A 21,845-nucleotide genomic window follows, 5' to 3' on the forward strand; every position below is an offset into this window, starting at 1 on the left:
CTTCAGCTCGTAGTACTTGCATGCGTGTGACCTTGACTGAAAACTATAACTGCTGAGATTGGGATAGATAATGGAGAAATGCCCCAAAGGTTTCTTTGCTATAACAAAGAAATTATAAGGGGCTCTGGGAACTTGTTTTGCTATATGGATGTCAGAAACAATAATGAATTTTGATTGGCCTTAAGACTGCGGTATGTAACATGTCTTCAGAGGAGGGTTATTTCTTTTTAAAATCTGTTGTAAGCATGTAGAAAAAACTTGGGGTTTTGTCGTTGTTATATATGGGTCTACCAGTGGTATGAGAATGAATTATCGTGCACTTACAAATTTGTCTACCAGACACTCACATTTCTGCCTTCCCTCAGTACTTCTTGTATGGATTGTTCTTTATATAACATTTCCGAAGCTCTTTTTTACTGGCAAAGTTTTTGCCCTACAGTTCTCTTTTTGGGAGCTGTGTCATCTTTGTACCTTCTGTTTTACTGTCACTTAGAAACAAGGCAGAAAGTTTATCTCGAAATCATCTCTGTGAGGGAAAAGGAGGCAGGTTGTCAAACCTGTTACCTGAGTATTAATGAACAGGCTGTGCTCCTTTGAATGGTCTGATTGATAGTGGAAAGATGTCCAGCACTTAGTTCCAAAAGAGAGTGTTGTCTGTTCAGTAGAAATAAGAAAAAGTGATAACTGTTTTAAAAAATTAGGATGTTTGGGGAAGGGACGTGTGCCTTGTAATCTGCACAGAGCTCAAGTAGGAGTGAGTATCAAAGCAGGTTGTTCATTGATTATTTTTTTAAGTATCAAAAGGACATATTAAAATACATAAATAGCTCCAGTGATAAATATAGGAAAGAAGAAATAACAGCCAATTATAGTAACATTATATTGTTTATTAATATAGGTTAATATAGGTTATACAGTAAATCAGGCATAACAACAAAGGATGTAGGAGTCATTTACAAACTGATTAAACACAAGCAAAAGGTTTTATCTTGAGCTTCAGCTCAAAATCCCTGTTCACATTTTGAAATAAATGAGCCCTTTCCTTTTGTGGACCTGGCTTTCTAGTGCCTTTTGAGAACCTTACCTGGCAAACTCAAGTGTGTATGTATAGTTATCATTATTGTAGTAAGCTGGGAGACCTGGGTTTGAATCTCTGCTTTGCCACGGAAGGTCACGGGGTGACCTTGGGTCAGTCACTCACACGCAGCCTAACCTACCTCACAGGGTTGTTGTGAAGATAAAGTGAAGGAGAGGTAAACAGCATAACCTGCTTTGGATCCCCGTTGGGGAGAAAGATGGAGATATAAATGAAGTAAATAAAATAAATGTGGAGTATACTTTGCAGCATTATATATGTGCATATCTAGCAGTGACACCTTTCTTACTACAGAAGCCATATATCTTTTATTAGGTCTAACTAAAATAATAGAAATTAATGCAAGTGGTATCTTACATCCTCCTAATAAAAAGTATTGCCTGGCTTGTGCTTTGGACCAGGGCAGCAACCTGCAAGGACTTTTTACCTTTCTTACTGGCTGTGAAGATGCCTTTAACAGCAACAACACCTGCTGGACCCACAGATATTATGCTGGTGAAGCATTTATGTTTACATACTGGCAGGGGTCATTTCATAGAAAAAGAGCTGGAGGAACTCATTAGCATAACTCATTAGCATATGCCACACCTCTTGACATCACCAGAAATGTGTTATTGGCATAACTGACTTGCATATGCCACACCCCCTGACATCACCTATCCTGGCTGTTTTGGACCCAATCCGGGCCATTCAGGGCCGAAATTGGGCTGAGCAGGAGCCCAAAATGGCCAAGCAGGAGCCCAAAATGGTCAGGATCGGGCCGCTGCTGAGCAGGAAAGTGATCCACCACCCGTCAGAGGCCTGATCTGGGCCGTTTCGGCCCCAATCCAGGATGAAATGGGCCCCAAATGGCCAAGTCAGGTGGGTGGGGCCCCCTGACAAGTGACCTCTCTGGGGAACTGCCGGAACTGCATTCCTGTGCGTTCCCCCTCAAAATGAGCCTTGCATACTGGGCGCAGAAAGTTCCAAATTTCTGTGGCTCACGGTACTGCAGAAACCACGAGATCAAGGTGAGAGTGTGACTGGCCCAAAGTCACGCATGGTCACTCTGCTTCCGTGGCAGAGTGGGATTTGAACCCAGATCCTAGTCTGGCAGTCTAACAACAACACCAATTTCTGTTGTATTATAACATTTTAAAAAGCTGTGAGCTGTTTAAAACTTAGGTGGAAACTATCCCTCACCCTGCATGTTCGTAGTCTAATTACAAACAGCCAGTGGAAGGGGGGCGGGGGGGGGAGGAAGAGTAATCCCCCCCTCTGGTTCTCACAGATGTTGACCTTAGAGAAGATGTGCTTGCAGATCTGTCCTGTGGGATTTTGACGGCTAATTATAACGTTGGCTTTGTATCAACATAAGCGGGCTAAAGCATCCAGGTTTTGACAGCTGTCCCCCGCTGCCCTTTGAGAATTGCCTGTTGCCCAGTCTACCCCGACTCCATAGATGAGAGAGGACGCTTGGCCCTCTTCCTTCTTTCTTTGCAGGGTTCCTGTGACTTTTAACAGCTGCAAGACAAGCAGAACCTTGGCAGGTGAAGCTTTACCCAGCATGCAATTAGTATGATAGGGGAAGGAAGATTTCCAATCTGCTAGATTTTCTGCAGCTGTTTAAAGGCACACCAGCCCAGCCAGGAAAGAAGGTAGCAGCCCTCTAAATATTTGCTCTCTGGACTCTCTTATCCAGCTCACTGTGTGTTGCTGCAGAGTTTTCTCCTTTGTTGTCTCTTACCTTTGATGTGCTAATTAACCCTCCCAATTTGGCTGCCATGTAAGCACATTCCAGCCTTTGTATTGTGTTCTTTATTTTTCTGTTGTTGTTTTTTTTAAAAAAACAGCCCTGCTGAGTTGGGGTTTTTGTGCTTGTGTGTTTTGGCTCCGGCACGCCAACAAACTGATCCTGCAAAAGCGAATAGACTGGAAGCCAGCTCTAGGGAGTCTGTGGTTTGTGCAGCCCAAAAATGCTGCAGTGCCCTAGAGGGAGCCTTCCCTCCCCTTTGCCAAACACTGTATCCAGTCGGCAGTCTTAATTTTAATCATTTTGCACATGCAGAAGCGATTAAAAAAACACACACTACAGTATTGGCTCCCCCTTTCCTCCTCAACAAAAGCTCCCTGGGAGTGCATATCCTTTAGGGCCTGGACTTGATAATGCTCATGTTTCTTTCATAGCTTCTCATTAACACCTTTCCAGACTGTTCTTTATTAACATAAAGCTAAATGGAGAGATGGTGAGTGTCTGGATTATTTGAAGTTTTGTCTTCTTGATTGTGGAGGAGGAGAAAAGGCTGCAGTTGCAGGTTAAGCAAGATTACCTATTTGTAATTAAACGGGGAAACCTATTGGCTAACAATAAGACTCGGCTTTTTTGAAGCACGTCTGAGCAGGGGGCTGCAGTCTGTGGCTTCAGAGCCAAATGTGGCTCAGTATGGAAAATGAAATCTTTTAAGAGATTGTTCTTTATGCTTAAGATAGCTTTTAGGCCAGTTAGGTATTCTTTGTAAATTTTTGTTTCTGCTACTTAATGGAATATAGTAATAGTGTTACCTGTTCTTGTTGTATATTTCATCTTTTTTAAAGTGTATGCTTGAGGAAGATTTGGGTCCAGTAGCACCTTAAAGGCCAACTAGATTTCCAGGGTAGGAGCTTTCAGGAGTCACTCTTGAAAACTCCTACTCAGGAAATCTGGTTGGTCTTTAAGGTGCTACTGGACCCAAATCTTCCTCTTCTACAGACTAAACATGGCTACCCACCTGAAACTATCTAAATGTATGCCTGTTAATCTTTTGTATATTTGTAAAACAAAAGAAAAGATTGCAGCAATGGTAAGAAATGTTTCTCTTGTATTGTTGCTATGGCTTCTTGCTAGTGCAATAAAGATTGATGATGATGATGATAAGGAATGTCCATGAACATTCTGCAAAGAGTCAGTCCATAGAACGTTGGGAAGTGGCGCATTTTGTTGTGGGAGACGCTGATGGACTTTCAGCTGAAATTACTCATGCAAAGATGAGGGATAAGAAGTGCTGTGTGCTGTTCCTCAAATGGGGTGCGTGTGTGAAAACTGGAGGGGCTGAAGTGTGTTGCAGGACCTACAAGGGAACGCTTTACATTAATATCAAATAATGAGCCAAAACTTTGAGGGCTGACTTCTAGTTAGAAATTTTCCTATCAAGATTTCAGCAAGAAGCTGAACAGGGTTCTATGTGACTAATGTGATGATAAATACGAAGGGATAATTCTTTTTACAGCCTTGACTTTTCATGAAAGAAAAGTGTGGTTCAGAGGGGGGGGGGGTGCACAGGGAGAGAGAAAGCTCCAGCCTTGATCTTGAGAAACTTAAATCCTTCCCTTCTCATAGCAGGAAAAGTGTGGCTTTACAGGGTTTGCTTAAGGTTGGAGATTTCCTGCTGTTGTATTAAAAGGAAATGTCCCCTTTTAATCTCTTGAGGGAACAGTGGTTGCATGTTACGGAGAGGAAACTTAATGCCCTTTTGTTACGGCTCCTCTCTCCACCCTCTTCCATGCTGCAGACAACAAACCTGCTACAGTCCAAAAAAAAAGTTTGCTAGCTTTCCCTCGGTTGGGGTAGTATTACGTTCTCTATTTATTAAACCATTTAAAAAACATGAGTGCTTTGTGTACTGCATAACTCAATGTCAATTCTAGTGCAATAGGACAAGCACTGGTAGCCAGGGCTTTTTTTCTGGGAAAAGAGGTGGTGGAACTCAGGACCGCACAATGATGTCACTTTGGGTCAGCTGGAACAAGGGCGGAGTTTTTTAAAGTTTGAATCACCCTCGGCGAAAATGGTCTCATGGCCGATGGCCCCGCCCTCTGATCTCCAGACAGAGGGGAGTTTAGATTGCCCTCCATGCTGCTCCAGCGGCATGGAGGGCAATCTAAACTCCCCTCTGTCAGGAGATCAGGGGGCGGGGCCACTGGCCATGTGACCATTTTCAAGAGATGCCGGAACTCCGTTTCACTGCATTCCCGCTGAAAAAAAGCCCCTGCTGGTAGCTTTCTTTTCTAGAGGTTTTCATGTATCTTTTTTGTCATGGAAACATTTATACATGACTATTTGAAGTTCCCAGTGCCATATAGCAAGTCAGACCATCAGTCCATCTAGGTATTGTCTACCTGGATTGGCGACAAGTCTCCTAGGGATTAGGTACAGAGAGAGAGAGAGAGAAAGAGAGAGAGAGAATTCTTTTCTTGTAACTGCTACTTGAGACTTTTTAACCAGAGAAGCCACAAACTGGAAGAGGGATCATCTGCAGATGCTCCGCCACAAAGCCAAAGCCTTTCGCCAAGGGTTGAAACCTAATCACTTCTAATCCTAGTAAATGGTTCTTCAACCTTTTCGAGACTGTGGGCACCTTTGGAATTCTGACCCAACATGGCTGCCACAGGTGTCATGGCTGCTGCGACTTTATTTTCAGGCACACAATGAAGATCCTTGTGTGGTGATGGCAGCTACTGCCAAAGCAATGTTTTTAAAAATCTGCACCGCCCATCAAATAGCCAGGAGCCAATCAGAAGCCCTACCTGGTCCCATCCACTTTATGAAAACACTTGACAGGCACCAGGAAAGGGGTTGTTGGGTACTGTGGCTCCCACAAGCACCACGTATGATGTCCACCCTCAAGTCATTTGAGGAAAACAGGGACTCTGAAGAAGGGAGGAGTTTTTTCATCTTTTGTGAGAGGGATGTACAAAGATTACTGTGTTTGCAAGAGCTCCCATTCAGTCCATGCTTGCACTGTACTCCTCTTCTGTTTCTCCTCCCCTCCCCATTGGCGCTGAGCATAAGGACTGTGACAGTTAAACCTTGTGCAAGTTGTCCTGCTGCACAAGGATTGATTCCTGGTTTGCCATAGACATGGAGGCCTCCAGAGCACAGTGGGATAAAACTGTGCCTGTAGCAAATCCAGAAACGCCGTGTATGAGGCGTGTGTGTGTGTGTGTGTGTGTCTACACTATCAACTGGTTTTATACAGTTTTGTGTCATGGTTTCCCTCAAAGAAGCCTGGGAGTTGGAGTCTTGATAGATGAGGCTAAGAATTCTTTATGAAAAACCCTTAGACTCCTATAGCAAATTAAAGTTCCCAGGATTTTATGGACAGAGGGGAAGACTCTTAGATCTTAGCTGACAGCCACCAGTAACGCCCGTTGTCCTCCCACTGATCTGTCTAATCCTTTAAAAGCCGTCTAAGTTGCAGGCCGTTGCCACATCTTGTGGCCTTGGATTCCATAAGCTGAAGGAGTACAGAAGTGTTTGAACTCCTTTCACTTCAATATTACTGTGAGAAATACTTTTCAGGGCTCTTGGTTGGCCACTGGTGCTAAACTAGATGGGCTACTGGTAGGCTTCCTAGGTGTCCGCCAATGGCGGGCAAACTCCTGGGGGTTTGCCACATTGTCTGCTGACCTACCAGTGGTCAGGGGGAGGTGGCAAGCTCCTGGAGGTTGATGGGGCGCGCTCCCAGGCAGTGTGGTACGGTGTGGTCCCATGTACTGCAGCGGCCTGATTTGGGCCCGAATTGGGCCACTGTGGAGTGCAGCAGCTTCCGTGCTCTGCAACAGCCCAATCTAGGCCCAATCAGCCCAAATCGGGGGCAAATTGGCCTGGATTGGGAGTGCTCCCTGCACAATGATGCAACTTTCTGGAAGTGGCATCATCACGCAGGTTGGTAGCGGGCACACAGAGACCACAATGGTAAGTGCCAGGCCTCCCACCTCCTGCCTGGTGGGTAGGGGGGCCTGGCAACTCTAGTTACTGGTCTGATCCAGAGGGGCTCTTCTAATGTTTTCACACACAACATTGGACAAACCTTATCTGGTAAAGATCGTAGGCCAATAAATGTTGGCTTTCTGACCAAAATGTTTTTATTTGTTTACTTATAGCCCACCTTCTCAAGGCAGATTAGTCAGCATAAAACAATGTAGACATTTCACACGAGGCATCCAACAAACAAAGATCACAAACGTTTTATTTTATTAATAAATACATAACAAAGAGTTCAACAAACTGTAACCTAGACTGACATTTACATAATTTATATGTTCAATTATTATTGTTAAGTTCTTTCCTCTTTTTAAAATAGTTTGATTATAATAAACCATTCTTTTGAATGGCAAAAACCATTCTAGCAACTGTTACTAAATGCAAAATAATGTCTTGAAATTGTTTCTCAACATTCTAAAGGTCATTCCTCAAAAATACCTTGGGTAGTATAGGTATATTAATGTTTAGGCTAAAGTTTATAGCTTTAGCTGTTTTTTTCCTAATTATCTACATCATGAGGATTGTAAACAGAAGTTTTGAAGCTTTGTTTTGAAATTGTGGAACATCTACAAAAAAGTTTAAAGCGAAAACTTGGTGGCATTTAATTCGTAGGGATCTTCTTTGGTGCCCATCTCAATTTTCAGTGCCATGTTGGATATGCTAATGATGATTTCAGAGAGTCATGATTGGGCCTCTTAATTAAATATCAAAGATGTTATTTTCAATTGCAAAATCAAAAAGAGTCCAGTAGCACCTTTAAGACTAACCAATTTTATTGTAGCATAAGCTTTCGAGAATCAAGTTCTCTTCGTCAGATGTATGATACATCTGACGAAGAGAACTTGATTCTCGAAAGCTTATGCTACAATAAAATTGGTTAGTCTTAAAGGTGCTACTGGACTCTTTTTGATTTTGCCACTACAGACTAACACGGCTAACTCCTCTGGATTTTCAATTGCCTCACTGTCCTTAATAGCTACAGTGGGATTCTTCTGAATGCTGCTGTTTAATAACCAAGCGTGATTATCCAGACTAATTTTTCCTTTTAAAAGCACCTCGAAATACCTCCTAATGCACAGTAGCCAAAACTTTCACAGGAGAGTGCAGATTATTTACACAAATACCTTCACTATCAGTTTTAGTGGGATTAATAAAATGCATAAAAATACTGCTACAAAAGTTTGAGTCTGGAAGGCATATTCCAGTTTTTTCTTCCTGCAGTTGGATTTACCTGGGACCTGAATGTCCCATTGGTAGATAACAGGGCCGTCCAGGATTTTAAATGCTTCATGGCCATCTCCTGTTGTTAATTTAAATTAAGTTTAATTTCTACCACTCAGTGAGTGCTAGAAATTACATAAAACTATAAAAGTGAATAAGGAAAAATAACTTTAAAAAAATGTATAGAATCAGTGGTTCCTTTGTCGGGGGTTTTTTCAGGTAGGGAAAAATAGCCCTGACCTGGATAGCCCAGGCAAGCCTGATCTTGTCAAATCTGCTAAGATAAGCAGGGTTGACCTTGGTTAGTAATTGGATGGGAGACCTCCACGGAAGACCAGGGCATCTAAGCAGAGGCAGGTCATGGCGCCCACCTCTGTCAGTCTCTTGCCTTGAGAGCCACAGCAGGGGTCGCCGTAAGTCAGCTATGACTTGACAGCACTTTCCACCTCCAGGGAGAAGTAACAGTGCTGTTTCTAATATGGTGTTAGCACCCTCAATAGAACCAAGGGAAAATTTAGCAAAGAAGATTTAAAATTAAGCAGCCCCAGATCAGTGGTAGATACAGCTATTTCTGGGGAAGCATAGCTTGTCTTAACCATGCCTGTCTTTAAGAACAGCCTCTGCTGCTGAAATGAGTCTGCAGGCTTTCAAATTACACAGCACTCATCAGACAAAAGGCGAGGGAGAAGGGGTTGCTCATTAGCAAAGCATTTTCATTTAGAAGCAGTAAAGCAAATGGCCTCTCCAGGTGGTAAATGGACAGTCAGCTGTGTCTAGCCAATGGTCTGGTCTTTCCGTTGTCATGACAGCAGTGAGTGGCATGGAACACTAATGCGTGACTAATTAGCTTCAGGCTTTCAGCGTGCATGAACGCTCGTCCCAACAAGTTGATTCCAGAACCTGTGTGTGTGTTCTCCCTTTCAGCAGAGCTGTATGAATTGACGTCATCGCCTGGAAATGGGTTTGCTTTTCCTCTTTCCATCTTCCTTTAAAGTGGAATAGTCAGAAAGGAGCAGTGGTGAAGGAGGAATAATAAGGAAGAGCACAAGGTCCTGTTAGTGGAAACCTTTTGGGCATGGATACAAAACCATTGTGTTAAGATGGGGGCTGTGGACAAGCCAGAATCTGAACCTACAGAAAGCATTAGACAATTTTGGAGTGCCCGTGTTCCACCTTTTTTTTTTTAAATATGTATACCTAACCTTTCCACTTGGCTCAAGGCAGCCCATGTGACTGCAGCAAGCGGGAGATGTAAACTTGTGGACTGCAGGATTTGAGGTCAGTGGCACCTTAGAGACTAACAAGATTTTCAGGCTATAAGGTTTTAAGAGTCAAAAGTTCTCCTAGTATCTGAAGAATCTTGTTGGTCTCTTAGAGACCAACAAGATTTTCAGGCTATAAGCTTTTCAAAGTCAAAGCTTCTAGTATCTGAAGAATCTTGTTGGTCTCTAAGGTGCCACTGGACTCAGATCCTGTTGTTCTACTGCAGACCAACATGGCTACCTACCTGAAACTACCTTGTGGGGGTCTGAACATCACTGATCATATTCTCTGTCAGGAGGGAGTCTTGTGTGGAGCATCTCAAATAAGGAAAGGAAAAGGTTTCTTTCTTACCAGTCAGGACTAGAGATAGGCGTGAACCGAAATATGAACCAAAGTTCATCACGAGTCGGTTCTGGTGAACCGCGAACTGGCGGTTCATCAGAGCCCATTTCTGACGAACCGCTACAAACTTTAGGCCGATTTATTTAGTTTGTTTTTCGGTTCATTACAGACAACCTGGTGCTGATCAGTCAGTTTCCTAGGCAACGAGGGGAGGGGGAATGGGCTTTCTGTAGACCTTCTGCTGCCCTGGAAGTGACGTTTTCACAAACCAAACGAACTGGTTCATGAACCGGGGTAAGTTTGTGAAAGTTCATGGTTTGTGAAACATGACGAACCATGAACCACATAGTTCGGATTTTTCATGGTTCATGCCCATCTCTAGTCAGAACTTCTCAGGCAGACCTGGAGACAAGGGCCTGGCTTATTCCTTTGTTTCCCTAAAAAGTGTTGAACTCCATGGCAAATGGGAGGATGGGAAACCTGGGAAAAGGACCCTTCACTAGTCAAACTTGTTGGACCTTTTAAGTCGGACCCTCTGCAAGTTTCACAGAACCTTCTCTTCTGGAAGGCACCTGGGCAACTGTTGAAGGGCTTATTACAGTTTCAAAACGTTTTATAAGTGTCCCTATTCCAGCATTGTGAAGTAGTGTTATGCTGTTCTCATTTTATTAGGTTTCTTCCATCTCCTGTCTTTCTCTCTGTGTTAGCCCCACAGCAACCCCAGGAGGGTGGTTGGGATGCAAGACCTGCCCAAAGTTAGTTAGAGGACTTTATTGCTGAAACAGGTTCCGAATCAGTAGTTTACATATCCAATGAGCCCATTGCAGAGGTGGTGTTTCAACCTAGATTCTCCCACATTCATGTCAAGTAGGTTAACCTGTTTCTGAGCAGTGGCAAATACGATGTGAGTCTTCTAAGCAGATCTTAACCTACCATTGATTGCTAAAGATTTGACCAGTATCTGTTGCAAATACATATAAATATAGGTCATTAATGTAACACACTGTTCTAGGGCAAGGTATTGTGTACCTTAAAGGAGCAGGATACTCTCTCTTAGAATGATGGGTTGAACTAGGTGACTCATATGGTTGCTTTCAGCTTGGCTTTGGTGCCCTAATTAGAAATTTTTACACTTAGGCCAGCATTATATCCCTTTTGCTGAAAACTGGAACTGGGCAATAGTTGTTGATCTATGAGGGACAGTAGCTGAAGTTCTCACTGCTCAAGGCCAAACTAGACAATACTGCTTTCCTGATTCCGTGACAGGGATGTGGCATCAGTTTACAATTTTTACAACACCATAGGGGCCTGGCCTTTTCCTCTTCCCTAGGAACCATTTTTCAGAGCCAATACAGCTGTGCAGCTGTTTTGACTTTTGAAATCAGGACTGGGGGAGAGAGGAGCCCCTTGTTCCCCCATGTCCCTGTGCTGAATTCATAGATGTGGTATTGTCTAGCTTGGCCCTCAGACTGCTACTGCTGAAGACTCGGGTAGGAGTCAAGCTAGTTGCTGCTGTCCAGTGTCAGCCTTCTCTACTTTTCAATGCCTCCTGCCCACACAATATTCAGTGCTTAAGAGTGCTGAATTATGTTAGGCTGTAAGTACTGGACCAGTGTGAAGCACCCTGGTGTCAGTCTTGCAGGGTCCACTGCCCGTATTAAATCTCTGAACCAGTCATCGGCGGATTCCGCACATGTTGGATAATGCGCTTTCAATGCACTTTATCAATCGTTTGAGGTGGATTTTTTGTTCCGCACACAAAAAAATCCGTTCCAAATGATCTATAAAGATTGGAAATGCATTATCCAACGTGTGTGGAATCAGCCATCATCTAATTTTCTGCCCATGGCCATTTTGAAAACAAGTGCCATTTTATTCCAAACTGAAAAGAGGGTGTTTCTTAATTTATTTTAATAGCTGCCTTGACTGAGTCTCAGGAAGAGATGGCATTTACAGCTCAATATATGATATGACCTTTGCATGTTTTGGACCCTGACATCACTGTTACCAACTCCAGCCTCTGTGGTGTAGTGGTTACAGTGGTGGACTGTGACTGAAGAGGTCTGGGTTCAAATACTCTCTTGGCCATGAATTTCACTGAATGATCTTGGGCCAGACTGATTGTTCTTTCTTAGGCTAAATGATCTCGCAGGGTTGTGAAGATAATGTGCAGGGAGTGGAAGAAATGTTGTCCTTGAAGGAAAGACAGGATAAAAATGTATTAGATAGAGCCCCCACAGTGGTAAAAAAGCCATATGGCTCATGAACTGCCCAGTAAGAGAAGCTGGTGGATAACATCAACCCACACCACGCACCAGAGAAGCTATCCATTATATAATAGCATTTTTGTTTGATTTTACTGTCTCTACCATGAAGCAAGTCATTCATCCAAGTTAGAATCTTGAATCCTCCAACAAAAACAAGCAATGTGCTTTTCTTGAGGCCATATTTCCATTTATTTGGTTATTAATTTCAAATTCCCGACATTCTTAACTTATGCAGAATCTAGTTTAATCAACACCCCAGTGAGTTCTTGGATTTATGTTTCAGCCTTTTAGTAGGAATAATAGTCCGCTTTGGCACCACATATGACAAAACTGGAACAACGCAGAGAAAATTTCAAGGGTTTGGTGTAGGGTCTGTCTCTCACTTGAAGTTTTCCATTTTTCCTGAGAGCCTGTTTGGAATGGTATAGCCCTCTTCACATGATGTATTCCTGATGACCAGTGGAAGTGCGCTGCCCCCATCCTGTCTGTGTTTGATTTCTCAAATATGAGGATGAGGCTAATGGTGTACATTCAAAGTGTGTGCTTGTAGGTTTCCTTCCCCAAACTGGGAATGTTTGAAAAAGCAGCATACACTGTGGGTATAACACCATGTATCACCGTGCATACCTGTTTTCTTACACCTGAGCTGACTTGTATGTTGAGATCTTCATTGGAAGTCGGGCTATGTGTGCTTCCTTTGCCATTAGAGGTAGGATGAATGGCTGAATGGAAACATTAAAACATCTAAATTCTTTACTGCTGACTCTTAGACATTTGGTAAAGGTGATCTCTTTTTGGAGAGGCTTTTCAGATTTCTTGATTATTATTAATTTGGGGGTGGGGGGGGATTTGATTATTTTTCTTTCCCTGCTTGGCGTTTGCTGGTTTTATTGGCTAGTATTTTGGGTTAGTGGCTCTTTATGGTTGTTTCAAATGAAACAATCACTTAAAAATTAAGAAATTTTGTTTGCTGACATTTATTTAAAACATTTCTGTGCTGCCTTTCCACCCAACACTGGATCTTCAAGGTGGCAAACATTTAAAGTGTTTAAAATACAAATATATATATATAACATTTTAAAAACCATTAAATGAAACATGTAAGCAGATAAACAGGGAGGAGGGCTAGTGAGAGTTAGTGAGGGAAATGCCAAACAAAACAAAAAAAGCTTTCCCTCTCTGGCAGCAGAAAACAGTAGAGGGAGACAGATGCAGGGCTCATTTCGAGGGGGAACGCACAGGAATACAGTTCCAGCAGTTCCCCAAAGAGGTCACATGTCAGGTGGCCCCGCCCACCTGATTTGGTCATTTTGAGCCCGTTTCGGCCTGGATTGGGGCCGAAACAGCCCGGATCGGGCTTCTGACGGGTGGTGGATCACTCTCCTGCTCATCAGTAGTCCGATCCTGACCATTTGGGGCCCCTTTTCAGCCATTTTCAGCCCCTTTTGCCATTTTGGGCCCAATTTCGGCCCTGAATGGCCAGGATTGGGTCCAAAACAGCCAGAACCAGGTGATACCAGAGGTGTGTGGCATATGCAAATCAGTTACACTAATGACACACTTCCGGTGATGGCAAGAGACATGGCATATGCTAATGAGTTATGCTAATGGGTTCCTCCAGCTCTTTTTCTACGAAATGACCCCTGGACAGATGAATCTCCCTGGGGAGGGAGTTCCAAAGGTTTGGAGATGCAAATGAGAAGGCGCTTTCTTGGGTTGCCACTTGCCTAGCCTCGGATGGCAAGGGCATTCTCAACAGAGCCTCTGAAGATGACTGATGTTGAGGAGGTGGTAGGTGAGTGGGTGGTCCTTTGGGCATGCTGGCCCCAAGCTGTATAGGGCTTTACAGTGGTTAAATGGTTTGGCTGCGAATCGGCACTCTGCAGGTTCAAATTCCACTACTGCCATGAGCTCATTAGGTGGCCTTGGGTAAGCCACTCCTCTCAGCCCCAGCTCCCCAGCTGTATTGTGGGGATATTAACACTAACTTGTTCTCTGCTCTGGGTGGGGCACTAATATGACTAGAAGAGCAGTATATAAGCACAGTTAGTATTGTTATTGTTATTAAAGGTTAGTACCAGCACCTTGAATGAGTCCTGTAAGCAAATTGGGATTGATTGTAGATGGAACAAGACTGAAGTAATACAGTTTTGTTCACTATGACTCACTCCAGTCACCATTCTGACAGCAGCATTCTCTACCACCTGTAGCTTCCAGATAATCTTCAAGGGCAGCCCTATGTAGAGTCCATTGTAGCAATCTAATCTAAATGTTACCAAGGAATGCACCACTGTGGCAAGACCTTTCCTGTCCAGGAAGGTCCACAGCTGACTTATCAATTGAAACTGATGAAAGTCTCCCTGGCCACCTCTGACACCCCTACCATCCAAAAAGGAGGTCTGGCTCTAGTAGCACAAGCTACAAATCTTTTCCTTTAGGGGGAGTTCAGACCCATCCAGAAGACACAATTCTTGGATCGAACTTTCCCTCCACCAGTGACATCTCCTTTTGGCTAGGACTTGTGGATTACTCTTTATAAATGTTTATCCTGCCCTTCCTCTGAGAAACTCAAGGCCACGTAAAAGGCTTTCTTCCCTCATGCTGTTATATTGTCCTCACAGAAACTCCATGATATATGTTAGTCTAAAGAAGTGTAACAGTCCCAAAGTCACCTGGATGAGCTTCATAGCATTGTGGGGGATCTGAACATGGTGGGCCTCCCAAATCTCAGTCCCAGCTCTCTAACTCAGGGGTCCCCAACCTTTTTGAGCTGCAGGCACATTTGGAATTCTGACAGAGTATGGTGTGCGCAGCTACAAAATGGCTTCTGCAGAAGGCAAAGCCAGCCACAAAATGGCTGTCTCAGCTTACCTTCAGTGACACAGTAAAGATCTTTGTGCGGCAGAAGCAGCTTCTGCCAAAACAATGCTTTTAGAAATCTGCACAGCCAATCAAATCTCCAGTGGCCAATGAGAAGCCACGCTTGGCAGAAGCCCTACCTGGCCCCATTTACTTTTTAAAAAAACACTTGGCAGGCAGCAGGAAAGGTGTTGGCAGGTGCAGTGGTGCCCACGGGCACCACATTGGGGGCCTCTGTTCTAATTGCTGTACCACTCTGTGAATCAAAAGTTAGGGTATGAAATATTTTAATAAAATACCATTTTTGAAGGTTAAATCACCAAGCAGTTGAGGTGCACAATGTACCAGGAAGTTCTCCAGATCCATTGCAATGGCTGGAGATGTTGAAGTAACCATTCCATATGGATTATGTTGCTTAATTTTTTTAACTGCTGGTATAAATGAGTTGAAAGAAGGGTGCAGCTCCAGCAGTGAAGGTTTCATAAAGCTGTGCCAGCTTATTTATATAACACTGCAATTCTCTGGCATTGCCTGTCTGTGTGCTTATCAAAGAATAACAATTGGTTCAGAGGCTCTGGTTCACATGTAGCCATTGTTTAGAACAAATCCACACCTGGGTCCCTTTCATAAGCATGATTGCATAGAAAAGGACAAGCGACTTTCCCTTCCTATTCCTGATGTGTGATAATTACAAATTCTGTCCTGTGAAAACTTCCTAAAAGATCCCTGTTTCTTGGAAAAATAGATTTGGTGAAATGTGCACGACAGAATCTTGGTGAAAAGGGCAGTGGAAAAGAGAAAGATCATGCATCTATCACAGGGATGATCTAAGAAGCAATGGATTTAAGAAGTAGGGGGAGTCAGGGAAGTTTTTGCTCATTTGTGAGTGCATCAATATTTCTGATTAGCTCATTGGCACTGGTCAATAATTGTGGTGTGCCTTACAAACAATTAAATGGACCTGTGTGCTAGGCAAGCATTCCAAAGGCACACATCCCATTTCTGCAAAAATAATCCTCGGGACTAATCGTGTTAGCCTAGGATGATAACCCTTACTGTTGTTCTTATCAGGTGCCTAATAGAAAACTATCACAACCTCTTTAACAGGTCTTTCCATTTAACCTTGAGCGTGCCCTAGAGAAGGACATTTGGATTCTGCTGAAATGTTAACTTGGATCCCTGTAGAGAGGGAGGTTGGGTTAAACATTAGAAAGAGAGTCCACATGTGTCGTTCACTTGGAGGTGTTCAAGAAAGGATCGGATTGGTGTTTGGCAGAGGCGTTTTTAACTGTGAGCATGCATGAACATCAGAAAGCCACAGAATTCAATATCCTGACTATGTCTGTCTTCGTATGCTTCTGGAAATGCAAGGTCCTAGTCCTCAAGGCCTATGCAGAATGACTTGAAACATTCGGATAGTACTTGGGGGAATATTTAAAGACACAGAGAACTTTTCAATGTTTGCATTTCTTCCATATGGACATCTTCCCTGGAGGCATTGATCTGGCTCAAATTGTCTTGGTTCCAGCCAGGGTTACTGCAGCAGTTACAACCTGGGGTTGATAGAATTTCCAGAGGTCTGTGGTCCACTGCATAATAATTATACAGACTCCGCTACTTTTTAACAGATACTATATTTTGAATGAAGCAAGGAGTCAGGAGGACTCGAGGACTAGAAACATGCTCTCTCTTCACTGATTTTCTCCTTTGCAGTCCAAGGAACAGGAGAATGCGAGTTCTGCGTCTTTCATCTGCTGGATTCATGTACTGTGTGAAATAAAGAACATAAGGCTACATGGGCCACCCTATAAGTACATATTTACAAGGCTGTGTTAGACAGATACGTAGGGATCCTGTGCAGTACTTCTCATGCATCCAGAAGGTTTGCTAGAGTATTAATTTCCTTAAACTTTCCCACTGCAGCCACTTCACTTTTGCCTTCCCCTGCAGGCTGATTGTACGGATCTGTTCTCGGTGTTTTGCAGCTATCTACCCTGTGCAAATTCTGCCTCTCCCCAACTTAATTACCCAGACAGTTCCATGATCCTCTAAAGGTCCTTGTTGGCTGAAGATCAGTTCCAGCTGCTTGGCTTTTACTGTATCAGACAGTGAAATGCTTGGTAATAATTAGTTTTTATTCCCTTCTGCTCTGAACAGCTTATATAATGAAGAAAGAAATCTGCGCCGCATCCAAGAAAAAGAGAGGAGAAATCAGGAAGCTCATCAGGAGAGAGAGCCATTTCCAGCCAGTGTTCCCCTATTTGGAGAACCATATAAGGTATCGATTAAAAAAAAAATCATTGCATGACAGATTGAAGGTAGAGAAGAGAATCCTCCCTCTGTTTTGACTTGCATCCTTATATACCACCCTTTCAAAAGTCACTCAGTGAACTTCCTAGCCAAGTAGTGATTTGAACCAAGTTCTTGGGCATCATAGGATTCAAACTGTCCTGATGGACTTTGCATTGCAGAATGGATCTTTAATGTTCTACCTAAGAGGGCTGCTGTACCATAGTGGTTAAGTGGTTGGACTGCGAATCAGCATTCTGCTAGTTCGTCACCCATGACTGCCATGAGCTCAGCAGGTGGCCTTGAGTAAGCCGCTCCTCTCAGCCCTACCACACCAACTGTCTTGTGGGGCTAATAACAACACTGCCTTTGTTCACTGCTCTGAGCTGGGTGCTAATCTGTCTTGAAGAGCAGTATATAAACACAGTCGTTGTTATTACTATTATTATTTCTTTATCTTTCTAGAGTTGCTTGCAGCTGTAGTAGCCCTCAGGATCCCCTCGAGAATTTTCCAGATCTCTCTAGTTTTCAGCTTTCTTTTTAAAATACTTTCCTCTTCCTCTTTTTACTTTAAAACAAGGATTATTAACCCGTGGCCCATGGACTCCTAGGGGTCCATAGATGGGCTTTAGAGGACCATGATCTGAATACAAAAGAAGTGTTTCTTTGATTTCCTTCCTGTTAATCTGAAAATTGTCTTTGTGAAAAAAATGTCATGTCCATTCTGCTATTAAAGTCAGGGCTTTTTTTCAGCAGGAACGTGGTGGAATGGAGTTCCGGCACCTCTTAAAAATGGTCACATGGCCATTGGCCCCGCCCCCTGATCTCCAGACAAAGGGGAGTTTAGATTGCCCTCTGCGCCGCCAAGTGGCGTGGAGGGCAATCTAAACTCCCCTCTGTCTGGAGATCAGGGGGCAGGGCCACCAGCCATGTGACCATTTTCGCCGAGGGCGATTTAAACTTTAAAAAACTCCCCCCTTGTTCCAGCTGACCCAAAGTGACATTATTGTGCAGTCTGGAGTTCCACCACTGAGTTCCACCACCTCTTTTCTCAGAAAAAAGCCCCGATTAAGGTATTGTTCCCTCCAAACAAGAATAGGGTGTCATGGGATGCTACTGTACATGGTCAACTAATGGACCATTGTCATTGTTGCCATGTTATGGTGTCTAGAATAGCTTCCAATTGATAGGAATTAAAGAAAATGTATCCTGCTATTACGATTATGGACATCAGTCTTTGTTTACATCAGATCGTGGTGAAGTTTAAGGCAACACTGTAGTTTTTTCAAGTGCTCATTGTAATTTTTTCATTCTAGAGGCTCCATAGCTTTTTTCAGATTCCCGAAGGGGTCCTTGGCCCCCAAAAAGGTTAAGAACCACTGCTTTAAGCAAGTCTGTAACACTTTTTACATCTGGGTACAGATGTAAAAAATGCAGGAACGTGCAATTAATATTTTAAACAAACATTTGTTAAACGTTTGGACAAGAGGCAGAAGAGCAATGGGTTGGTTTTGAAATAGATAAATGTGAAGCACTTACTCATTTTTACAATTTGCATAAATTTTAATATATGAAATTTAAGACTCTTAAATATATTGCTTGAGCTTACAGTGTTGCTCCCCAAGTAATCTTTAGGCCCTTTCTGCCATGACATTTCTATGACCATGTTTCTCTCATAGCAGCAAAATCTGCCAAAGGCTAAAGATGCCTGAAATAAACAATAAACACTGAAATTCTCATGGCTTTGTACCGCAGCCTTATCAAAAATGCAGTTTCTGATATTCCATTGTAATCTGTAGGTTACTGAAAAACTTGAGCCAGACCTTTTGTCGTTGCTAGATTGGTGAGGTCCATTAACCAGCGTTCTTAGTCAGAGGCTGGACTTCATTTCAGCTTTTCCTACCTCTCCCCTTCTTGCTCTTTTAGATTAACAAAGCAGATGAGTTGTCCAGCCGAATTCAGAACATGTTGGGTAGTTACGAAGAGATGAAGGAGTTCATCGCCACCAGGTTTCACCAGAATCTCATAGGGATCCCTCAAAATGTCATGTCTCTGATCCCTCAACACCAGCCGGATCGCCCACTCTTCCCTGACAAGACCAGCAATGTGCTACCCTCCTCATTCCAGAACAGCAGCCATCACCACAAGCCCTTGGGACCCCTTACTTCAAATCCTTCTGCAGGTTGCTCTGCTCACTACCAAAAAGTTAACTCAAGGATAGAACCGGCCTCTGATTTGAAACCACGGAGCGGTGAGTTGTCCGGCAACCAGAAGCAAGCTCCAGAGCAGATCTGCAAAACTCAAGAAATCCAAAGTAGGAGGTGTCCGAAGAAGAACGAAAAATGCATTGAAGAGGACATTGCCAAAGAGCTGCAGGCCTCCCTGCTGGAACTTTCCCCATTGCTGTCCACTTTGTCTTCCCCAGTAGCACCCCTGTCTCCTCTACATTCCAGCCAGCATGTCAGTTCCAGGTCTCACGGCAGCAGCAAATACAAAAGCCATGGGCCGAAGAGTTCCCCTTCTCAGGACCTAGTGGCTGGAACCTGTGACAAGGAAAGCCAGGACAGCTTGAGCGGCCCCGTAGCTGTCTCTTCCCAGCCTTCCTCCCAGACATTTCCCCCATCCTTACCATCAAAAACGAGTGCAATACAGCAAAAACCAACTGCCTACGTCAGACCAATGGACGGTCAAGATCAGGCACCGGACGAATCCCCAGAGCTCAAGCCACTTCTTGAAGAATACCATGAAGAATTGTATGGGAAAATAGCAGATATAAAGGTGAACTCCAAAGCCAAGTTGCCCGCGTTGAAAATACCTACTGAACCAGCTGAGGTTGGTCAAATCTCCCATTCTTGTTGTTCATACCAGGTTTGCGCAAAAAGTGATTTTTAATGTTGTTTTAATGGAGGATTTTAGCAAATCAGGTGAAGGGCTGTTCAGGGTAACAAAATAGAAATAAAAAGTGGAGCAGTTCCATGATCTGTGGGCCACTGTTGAGAAAGCCCTCTGCTGCGTGGCCACCAAGCAGACTTCTGACAAAGCAGCACATGGAAAAGAACTTCCAAGGCAGATCATAGCATGTGGCATAGATTCATGAAGTTGGGCTGTCCCTGAAGCATCCATGACACAGACTGTACAGGACTCTAGAAGTCAGAATCAGCACTTTTAATTGGGTCATGGACAACCACTACAGCTGATGAAGGATTTTCATAATATCCTTCATCCAGCTGGTTCCAATTCGAATTGAGACTGAGACTGCTATATTGTACAACAACTTCATCAGAGGAAGCCCCACATAGAGCATATTGCAGTAGTCTAGATGTGACTAAGGCATGAGTGACTGTAGCTTGAGTCATTCCTCTACAGGAAATCTAGTCAGAACAGCGTAGGTTGTAATAATGCACTTTGGTCTATCAGTGCTATTAAAAATTCTGATGTAGTGTTGGATCTTGGAATTTGTCCAAACTGGAAGTCTTAAAGGGGATTACAACTCCATCCAATATAGGCAGCACATTTCAAAGGGTACCCACTTCACAAACAACCATCGTCTTTTTATCATTTGGGTCAGCCTTCAGCTTGTTGGTCCACCTTAGTCCATCAGACACCAACCTGGAATTTTCAGTGCCTCCTTAGAATCAGCCCGAAAGGAGACCTCCCCCAACATTTTCAGGTAGATGACAAACAGAATGGGAGAAAGGAGAGAGTCTTGTGGGAGCACCCCGTAAACCAAGGGCTATGGAACAGAGCAGCGGTCTGCTGCCAAGTAGTGGCTGGTCTCTAGTGAAGCATGCATTGGGGTGCTGATTTTCTGATGTTCCTCTCTAGATCTTGCAGTCCCTTCCAAGTTGTAGATAGGTCATTCCAGCAATTGAAACAGCCATGGTGGTCCAGAGGCTGCAGTGCAAGAGGAAAGGAGGTGTAATTGCCCTTCCTCCCTCATTGCAGCCCCTTGACTCATTTCTCTGTGTGGGCTCTGTGACCCCAGAAATTATCTTTTTGTAGTTTTGAATGGATTGCTGGAGCGGGGAAGGTGAATTTTGTGTGCCGGCCACACACCCTTCTTTCATGCAAGCCATTATCCCTGTCAAGATCCCAACCTAGCAAGGTGACTCAGAAGGATATGTCTGAGGTGTATCAAAGCTTCTGAGAGGCTTGTTAAGCCCTAAAATAAACATTGAAGTATTTCTCTCCACTGTGTTTGACAGCTACAAAAAAATCCTCCTCTCCTTTGCTTCTGACATCACTTCTTCCATCAAACAGTTTTTGGCTAATTGAATGTGCAAGTCTTGTGTGTCACCTACAGCTGTGAATTAATTGTAGATGGCTTATACTCATGGCAACTTTGACAAGTTAAGCCTTTCCATTTGAACAGAGGAATCGGCTTTACTACAAGAGGCAATTAATCTGCGGCGGATTGCAGTGCAATGACTCACTTTGCACTACCTACCACTAAATCTGTACAAATCGTTCTACGGTTCCAAATTCTGTCGTCTTTTAACTTCCACTGTTTTAGTTGCTGTAGAGTATAATCACCCCCCACCCCCAGTCAAATTTAGATAGATTTTTCGTTTTCACCTTATGGGTGTATGTTCACTGAATCTACTGTTATGCGAGTCCTTTCACAAAGCTGCTTTGGATAACTTTTGAATTTAGAACTTTTGAATTTAGAATATGCCATCACTCCGGAATTATACTGCAGCCCAAGCTCTGTTCACGACCTGAGTTC

The 21,845-nt window shown here is 43.5% G+C and overlaps 1 protein-coding gene across 4 annotated transcripts in view; it reads left to right on the forward strand.

The window, feature by feature from the left end:
* Nucleotides 1–21,845, forward strand: part of AFF1 (ALF transcription elongation factor 1) — a 187,507-nt gene that overhangs the window by 73,848 nt on the left and 91,814 nt on the right. For 3 of the 4 annotated variants that reach the window (XM_054989575.1, XM_054989576.1, XM_054989577.1), the window contains 2 exons: nt 16,988–17,108; nt 19,046–19,951. In XM_054989575.1, the coding sequence (XP_054845550.1) occupies nt 16,988–17,108; nt 19,046–19,951 (1,027 nt within the window). The remainder of the gene's footprint in view (nt 1–16,987; nt 17,109–19,045; nt 19,952–21,845) is intronic. The other variant, XM_054989578.1, reaches the window with a different exon arrangement.

The sequence above is a fragment of the Eublepharis macularius genome, chromosome 10 (genome assembly GCF_028583425.1).
Source record: "Eublepharis macularius isolate TG4126 chromosome 10, MPM_Emac_v1.0, whole genome shotgun sequence".
NCBI classification, from domain to species: domain Eukaryota; kingdom Metazoa; phylum Chordata; class Lepidosauria; order Squamata; family Eublepharidae; genus Eublepharis; species Eublepharis macularius.